The following is a 9056-nucleotide window of genomic DNA, read 5'->3' as shown; positions in this document are numbered from 1 at the left end:
TTTATGGTTCTGCTCTCTGCTGTGTGGGAAAAAATTTCTCAAGTAACAAGTCCTAAATTTGTTTCACAAGCAGTGAATTTAGAACTGCTACCAACTTCACCCTCAGGTCCTAGTGTCCCATGGCATTCTTGAGTCAGTGATGACATGCATTCTGACACAGTGGACCTCACAGACCACATGACTCTGGGAAACTATGCACTGCAGAAGCAATATTCAGTCTTGAACCCAAACACAGAAAAACAAATGGATCTTGTTTCTTGTCTACCAGAAAAGGAGATTTTAGATGCAGTAAGGGGTAAATCTCCAGATGATGTCCTCCTTCGTGCACTGCTGCTTTTGGCACTTGAAAGCATAGAGGGTGAGCGGAATTAAATATACAAAAAGCATTGTAAAGCTTGTAAAGTACAAAAATGCTCTTTATTATGCTTGTAACATTGTCCTATGAATATTTAATCCCTGTCTCCTGAATTATGCATTTTCTGCACACTCATACCAAGTTCTTCCTAAAGCTGTGGCTAGCCTGTCTCTCTCCAACATTTCCCCCTCCTCTCTTCCAGCACACAACTGCTGCTTACTGCCTGCAATTGCACTGTGCTCTGTAAACTGAGTCCATTTGTCCCAGCCTGTTACCACAGTGTCAGGGAAAGCAGAGAAACTGGAAACTGAGAAGCATAGGTTAGCAAAGAGGGTCCCCTGAGGACATGGGAGCAGTATTGAGCTATGAGAGAAAGAGCAGCACGGGAAACAGAAGAGGCCACCTGTGCCTTTTGGTAAGAGATCAGGTGTGCATGCATTTGTTTCAGGGGAATACCTCACCCTTTAATACTTAAGCACAACAACCAGGAAAAGCACATTTTGCCACACATTAGTGAGTCAAGACATTGTAGCTTTTATTCCTTCTTGTAACGGTTTCCTGAAATATAAAAACAGAAGGCATCTGGAAAGTTCTTAATCAAAGTAAAATGGTATGTACACAAACTACATCTTGTTCTACACGGGTTTTTTTCCCTTCACTAAACAGGCAGAGGTTCCCCTCTCTGTTCTTTTAATGAAATAATTTCACAAGACTTGTAAACTAACATCCAACTAGTCAAGACACATTCTCTGTGACAAAGCAATACGCAAAGTGAGCAAAAACAAGACTTCATTGAGAAAGTATAATTTTCTGAGAGGTGTCATCTCCCCAACAAGAAATCTTGCAGGTAGCTAATAGAATTTCTCCTTATGTTTATATTCAAGATGAAACACAATGGCCAATTATAGTCCTCATTTGTAAGGCTGGCAGAACACAAATGTTTGCAGTGCAAAGCCAAGTCTTATTTTTAAGCATCTTTGAAGTGGCTCAAGGAATAAGGTGTAAGTGTTCAAGAGCTCCCCGAGACTGAAACAAGAAATGTTTGGTGACACTAATGAGCCCTCAATTGGAGAAAGCTTTGCACCTAACTCTTTGGCATTTTTGAAGATCCCCTAAATTATGAATTCTGAATTAAAGCATTTGCTGCTGAAATACAGCAGTACTCCATAAGGTTGTGTTTGAAATGAACACCCTTCAGTATGCAGGTATCCCTAGTGTCATCTCAGACACACCATTTAGGTTACTCATTTAGGAAATGCTTGTGCCAGAGAAATTGTGGTAAATTATTAACTCTATTTATCTGAACTATTTAAAGCTTGCAGAAACTATACCTCAGCAACTGCTTGTGTAAATTCAACAGGCAAAACATTTTGTTGTGTAAAGCATTAAGTAGCCACTGCCCTTAAAGAACATTCTACAAGATTTAAGCGAGCCCACTGCAAGATTCCAGCTGCTCCTGGTCATAAAACTGAAAACACAACACTTGTTTCTCATTCTAACTCCAGAGATGCAGTGTAAGCTTTACTCAAGGTTGGCTGCAATTTATTTCCCCATCACACCCACGATTTAGTTTTCAGCTGAGTAAATACCCAACTACCAGCTCACTAACATGTGCATCTCAGAGGGGAGGAAAAAAAACTCCAAAACAAATAAGAAAACTTCCAAGCCTTTAAAACAGGCGTTTGACAACATCATTGGTATAAAAAGAACTAATAAGATATTGAAACTTTACAGTCTATCTGCATTTTACAGATACCCACTGAATATTTAAGCACAATCCACGTTTAAAACATAAAAACTCAAGCTAGCAAAAAAGACTTGGGAGCTTTGATCCATTTCTGGACATTTAAACAATCAAATAAAATTTTAAACAATTCCTATGTCTAGGTTGCTAAATGCAACTTGATAAAAAGCACTTAAAATTCAGTCATTGACCCTGAACATTTATTTAGGTACAGACATCCAAGCCTTTGGAAGATTAGTATCTTTGCAAAGGAGATGCAAAAGGAATGACATTGCCACTGTTCTCGACCTTCACCCACTACAGAATTTAAAGCTTGTTTTTCATGATGGACCTTTAACATGGAGTTCTTAAGGATAAACACTAAATCTGGAGTTACTGTTTTTAACTTCGGTATTTTTTAATATGTCACAAAGCAATGTCTGGTTATAAACAGGAGCTATCACAGGCAGTAACTCTCCTCTCCCTAAAAACAGGGCCACTGGGGAGTGGGGTTTGGGGGAGAAAAAGGAGAGATACTCAGTGAATCAAATGTTAGATTTCTTGTCCTATTGACCTACAGGTCTGTGCTTAACTGAGGAAAAATTAATGTCTTTCAAATGCACTTAATTATAATCAAATACCCGTACCAATGTCTTTCACCACATCAGCACATCTGGCAGCAATGAAAACAAATTAACAATAAGTCAAAAAATCTGGCAATATGATCAACTAAAGCACGCAAAATCCATTCTGTATGCCTGGACCACCAGTGACTAAGGATGGATTAACTTCCTGTCTCTAATACTGGTGCCTAAATTAAAGGGAAATTGCATTGCAATCTGGGTACCAGGTTTCTGGCTGCAGACAACTAAAAGCCCTTAGTTCAGCTATAGCAGGCAACAAAATCTTTGCTCTTGCTTTAGCCCTGATGCCTGTGATGGCCTACCCTAACAGCTGCTTTTAATTTAGTTTAAAAGAAGCTATTTGGTAACCATGTAAGTTTGCACCTTCAAAGCAGGCAGATTTGAAAAGCCAATGTCCTGTAGAATTAACCATTTTGAAGTCTCGCTGTTTCAGTGCAGTAATGACAACAAGATTCACAGCTTTTTAAAACAACAGGCATCTGTACATGGAAACACAAAATAAAGACTGTTTTCACTCAGTTTTAACTACTGTTTTATAGTAAGAAATCAGCAATCCTCTTCGTCTTGCACAGGTAAAGATACTGCATTCATTATACAAATATAATCCAGCAAGAGTCTACAATTGCTCAACTTGACTTAACAATAAAGCACAGATCTCATCTGTAACCAGAGAAAGGCCGCCAAGTAAGGAACAGAAGTATGAATTAAACCAAAAAAACAATGCATTATCTTGTTTTTGGATTACCTCCTCATGTTGAGCAGGGAGTGGTTGCAGAAGCAAAAAAGACGGAGAAAGGGTATGGGAAAGCAAAGACTGAGGCATGCCCTGCATATTTGGAAACACTTGACACTAAGCCACTCAGAGAAAAGCTAGGTTACCAGGCAGATATCCAGTGCCTTTTTTTAATTTTACTAAATAGCTTGATATGAATTTCTGCATCTACTGTGTATATCCCTACACCAGATGCAGGCATGCTAAGAAAGGCACAAGGAAACTGCTGGTACTACAGCCTCACAGGCATGAAAACTGAGAGCATGTGTGTGCACATCTGACAGGGGGAATTCACAAACTGGAGGATTTACAGCCTTGCTTAGGTTCAAATAGCTGCAAACCACCTTACCAGTAGCTGTGGCAGAACCACACCCACTCTTTGAAGATGAACATAGTTTACACAGTAAATCTAAAGGTTTAAGTCAAATGAAGGTGCAAACATGCATCAGAAAGCACCTACATTTGCAACAATGTCTACAAATGCAATTCACACTTCTCATTCTTCATACACTAATGTGGGTCAGAGACCACATGGCAGCATATTTTATTAAAGTAATGTGCAAATAAGATGCATGGTACCTGCAAACAGCATGGAGTTTTCATTTGTAAAAAGGTACAAATAACAGTACAAAATTAGAATGCTTACTACTCATTTCAAGAAAATGAAGTCTGACATAGAAATACATACACTGTATTATTTACACCATTAATTTACAAAACATATTATTTGCATTAAAAAAAGGCTATAAAATAATTACAAATACAGTATTTTTATAAGGATTTTTTTCCCTGTATAACCAATGTAGAGGATCTTGGAAATTATGCTTAATGGAAAAAAAAAATATATTTTTCTTCTGATTTCAGAGCATCATGTGGTTTCTTTCTTCCCTTCTTCTCCTTCTTCCCTTTTTAAATAAAGTTCCATACTGAGGTAGTAGTATGTCAAATTATTTCTTTGGTTCCAGAAATCATTAAGTCCAAAAGGAGCTATGTATCTGAATCACACGATTGGAAAGTAGAAGTCCTAAAGTTTTCAAAGGACTGTTTGCAAGTATAAAAGCTATTTTCTCCTCTAGAAACTGTCCTTTCCTTTCCCTCTTCATCTGCCTCTGCATCAAAGTCCAGCGAGACATGATGATTATTATGGGAGGTTTTTGGTTGGCAATTTGCTGGCTGTCTACAGCTTGAAAGAGAGTCCAGCTGAGGCCTCCATAAAGGCTTTCCAAATGTTCCTGAAAGACAGTAAAAGAGTGAGCACAGAAATATTGATGCTAAAAGATTTGTGTCTCACCCTAGTGTACATAAGTGACACTGAAATGCAAGACTGACAGAAACTGACATGACATTGAAATGCAAGATTGACAGGAAGCTCACCAAAGTGAGATTTTACTTAAATGCTGTTCCACCATTTTAAAGAAAACATCCATGTGATCACAAGCATAAGGTAAGATTCTGCCACAAGAGATATTAAAAACATTACCAAGTAGTTGTATAGCCACCTACAACTTCATTTCTTTTGTTTTCATGACTACTTCCATACTCATTTTTCTTTGGGGAGGGTGGTGAGGGGGGAGATAGGAACAGGGATTAACCTGCAAACACATTACAAGACAGTTTCTAATGCAAAAGTCACTCCCTGTTTTGTTCTTCAATAAATGAATGGCACATGCAATCTACTCCATGCAGCTCAGAAAAAATAAAATAGGAATTTTAAAAAAATGTAACCTCACAAACCCTATCAGGTTATACAACTTTGTCCCACAGTGCAATCTGAATGCTAACACAATCTTTTTCTGGCTAGAATCTCCCATTAATAATAAAGATGCAGATAGCCACATGCTACATTCACCACTGATCATCCAGTCAGTTGTGGGCAAAGAGAACAGCAGCAACCCCAAGAAAATTAAAAATTTCAGTTTAACTGTAATTAATAATTATCTGTATTTACTAGCAAGTAAACAATCACCATGTGTGTCATTCATCACTGGGAAGCTGTTAGTATCAACACTTCTACAAGAAGGGCCTTATACACCATCCTAAGTCAAAATGTCTGTAAGGACTTCTTTTCAGAGGACAATGTGTCACAGGCTGACTTTGAAGAACTCAAGTTTTTATTAATAATTTAACACTACATTTTAAAATAAATTTTGAACCCAAAACGCAACACTTCTGCTTTTGTTTAGTTGCTAGAACCAAAGGTTTCAAGTAAAACTCTTAACTAAGAAGTTACTAAAAAAGGAATTGGACAAAACTCTTATTTCCATGAACTGTCTTAAAAAAAAAAAAAATCCAAGCTACAAACTTTCTGACAACTGGGATGCTAATGCCAGCTGTCGACTTCATTATGATTGCAGAGGCAAAATGGGGCTTGAATTTGACGACCATGTTGAAGAAGCAAATTCACAACTAAAGACAAGAAGAAATCTATCACAACTTCTTCCACAGCTACCGCATCCCAAGATCTAGCTATCAGTTCTTTGAAGGAAGAGTGCTAATGATTATGAAGCATCCAAGGCAACGGCAATGCAAAACAAGTGGGGTAGTACGCTCAGAGAACTGATCAAAGAAGTAACTGCATAGATTTTTAGGGCAGAGGACTATGCACCCTTGAAGTGACATTAATTCCTGGCTATATGAACACACAGTTTGACTGTTTTCTGCAGGAGACCCTATCTGCACAGTCCCACCACAGCAACAGTGGCAGGCAGCCAGGAAGCCAGCCATGTGCAGTCCCCGGGTCTCTGCCAGATGTCCTGGCATCTGCAACATTTTACAGTTCAAACATCTGGCTTTTGAAGAGGGAAGACTTCAGAGGTTGTGCCTCCCTCCCCACCCCCTGAGAACAAAGAGCCCAGTGATGCACATTCCCCCAGGTCCCCTTCAGAGCCAACAGACCCAGATCTTGATCAGCCTGTGCTGACACACCAGCCAGGAGACAATCCATGGTACCAGGGCTGTTTTTGGTGCTAAGATATCACAAAGATGAAAGCAATATGTGGTTTTGTATGCATTTTAAATCAAGCAACCAAACCAACACCCAAAATTTAATGAGCTGCAAGGATAAAGCAATGCTTTTCTTCTTCCCCCACCCCTCCGTGCAATCTGGATTAGAATTGTAAACCCTAAACTAAACTTTGGGAATTCTTTTATCATGCACATCATGAGAAAACGACAAAGGAGGGATAAGGGAGGGCATTTTTACACAGTGCCTTATTTTGAAAGGTAAACAGTTCTGGCTGACTGTGTTATACAATATATACGCATGCAAGTTCACTTCTCCCCACCTGCACTCCCCTCCTTTTACACCTTTTTGCCTGTCAGGCAAAACTTCTGGTATGCCTGAAGTTTCTTAAGGTGTATTTAAGTTATATACACTAACGTTTATAGAAATCTGCCAGCTATATTAAGACAGAAGATAAGAATCGCGTTACTGATGAGATTTTTATATAAGTGTGAGCTATTAAGATCTGGTAATTTAAATATCCTCATTACACAGTTTTACTATAGTCACTTTTCTGTTCCTCAGCATCAAACATTTGGGAAAGAAAAAGGTGAGAAATCAGTTTTGCTTGGTGTTGTAGGTAGGAAACAAGACACCAAAGACAAAGGCAGCTTGAATTAAAAACAATAGCTAGAACATACCCATGAAAGTGCTTTTACTTGTAACAGATGAGGGTTCCAAACTTCTGTTTAAATCAAATGCGTCTGAATTGAGACTTCTGCTTTTCAGTCCAGTTCCTTCATTTGGAGTATAAATAGAGTTCATCAATCTGCTACTTGTAGCCTGTGTTCCAATAATGCCAACACACTGGTCAAAAGGATCTTCCTGTGGAGGTGAGTATTGACAACATTCCTTTTTCTTTAAATATCCAGACTCATAAGGGCCCAAGCCTGCTGTTCTCTGGTCAGGGCTGCAACCTAAAGGAAATGAAAAATTCATTTTATATAGATTCATCTTAACAAAGACTGAGTTAGGACTAAAGCTTCTCCCCACCAACTTACTTGTACTGTATGATTCAAATGCATCAGAACTGTAGGTGCTGCCTTTTAAATACAAAGTCCCCGAAGTTCCCAGATAGTGGCACAGGAATGGATCTGCAACACCCTCCAAGTCTGTTTCACTGCTGTTATCTAGATGGTAAATGCCTTAAAAACAAAAATTGACATGTCAGCACACAGTGAATCTCCAGCTTAAGAGTTTCTTGAGTAAGTTTTAAGAACCCCACGTGTTCAACTACATTTTATAGTGTAGTTTAAAGTTTGCTTAGGTTTAACCTAACTTTTGGATAAGAATTCTAATTCCAGCAACTGTTCAATTAATTAGGCTTGACAGAGAATGTGTCACTTCACTGTACAATCCCTGAATAACAAAACAAAACAAAACCAATTACAGGGATCAGAACTAGGGACTTCCTCCTTCCAAAGCACAGAAGACAAATTCATTATCTGTCTCACAGCCCTTTCAAAGCAGAATGTCAAAGTCCTGGTTGAAAGAATCTGAGGGAGTCACTGGCTGCCTAAACAGCAATAAAGATTTTTAGTTCAATGCTCCTGAAAGCTTTGGACACAGTCTCTGGTTCTTGATCCACAAAGAAGCTGCTCTTCTCACTACCCCACAACTACAAAACTATCTCACCATCACTCTGCTCCCACCTGTCCCAGCTCCTGATTGTATCTCAACCCCAAGCCCTCTCCCAGAAAGGTGCCTTTTCCTCCCTAGCGCAGGTAAACACGGGATTCTTAGAGGCCACAGGTATAAATGTCAAGTACTGCAGCCTTTAACTTGCAATCACCTTAAATTTTTTATTGACTCTGACTGTAACGATTTCTTTTAACCAGCAAGTTTAAACAGTTAAACTAAAGTTCCACTGGTATTACCACACATGCCTACACTCCACTTTTCAAGCTGTAAGAGAGGAAGACACACTGTGGTAATTTCTTTTGGACACTCTTTTTCTGCATATGTCCTCATCAGTTTAAACTCACCCTTGAGACTAGAGAAAAGCTTCCTGATTTAAATAAACACCATAACATCATCTGGATGAACAGCACCAAGCTCCAGTTATCGTGTTGAAAAAATCCCAAGCAATAAATTTCATGTCTTCTATTAAATTGTGTAAACATGCTTCTTCAGTGTTCTTTCTATTAGTTAGAAAGACAATAGCCAAACTGCAGCTCCTCAAGTCACATGAAAAATCTGTTTAGCATTTTCTACCTACCATTACTGTCCCTTTGCTGCAGGAAATACCCTCCTACAGAAGAAGAGAGGAACTGATGGTGACTGCCATTTTCAGATGAGCCATATCCATCCTGCCTTTCAGCCAGTGTCCCCTGGGATGACAAGTAACTTGGAATGTCAGCAGGCAAATTTGTTTCATCTGTGGGGGAGCAAAACACATACAAAAGCCATCAACACACTTCAGTTTGTAGAAAAATTTTTCAACTTGTCAGCAAAGCACTGAAAGTAACAAATAATTCACCTTTCTGCCTCTGAGTCAAAGCACACAAATGTTCCTACAATAAAGTCACCGCAAGGTAACCACAAACATTTGTTTTCCTTTC

The 9056-nt window shown here is 38.8% G+C and overlaps 1 protein-coding gene across 1 annotated transcript in view; it reads right to left on the bottom strand.

Moving 5' to 3' along the window:
* Positions 1 to 865: 865 nt before the first annotated feature.
* LRIG3 (leucine rich repeats and immunoglobulin like domains 3) overlaps positions 866 to 9056 on the bottom strand; it is a 41333-nt gene continuing 33142 nt past the window's right edge. Inside the window, exons 16-19 of the mRNA XM_059847014.1 lie at positions 8714 to 8872; positions 7497 to 7640; positions 7137 to 7412; positions 866 to 4726 (exon numbers count right to left, since the gene is read on the bottom strand). Of these exons, the coding sequence (XP_059702997.1) occupies positions 4482 to 4726; positions 7137 to 7412; positions 7497 to 7640; positions 8714 to 8872 (824 nt within the window). The 3' untranslated portion in view covers positions 866 to 4481. The remainder of the gene's footprint in view (positions 4727 to 7136; positions 7413 to 7496; positions 7641 to 8713; positions 8873 to 9056) is intronic.

This window comes from Haemorhous mexicanus, chromosome 5, assembly GCF_027477595.1.
Source record: "Haemorhous mexicanus isolate bHaeMex1 chromosome 5, bHaeMex1.pri, whole genome shotgun sequence".
In the NCBI taxonomy this organism is placed as follows: Eukaryota; Metazoa; Chordata; class Aves; order Passeriformes; family Fringillidae; genus Haemorhous; species Haemorhous mexicanus.
This window is presented reverse-complemented; position numbering and strand designations above follow the sequence as displayed.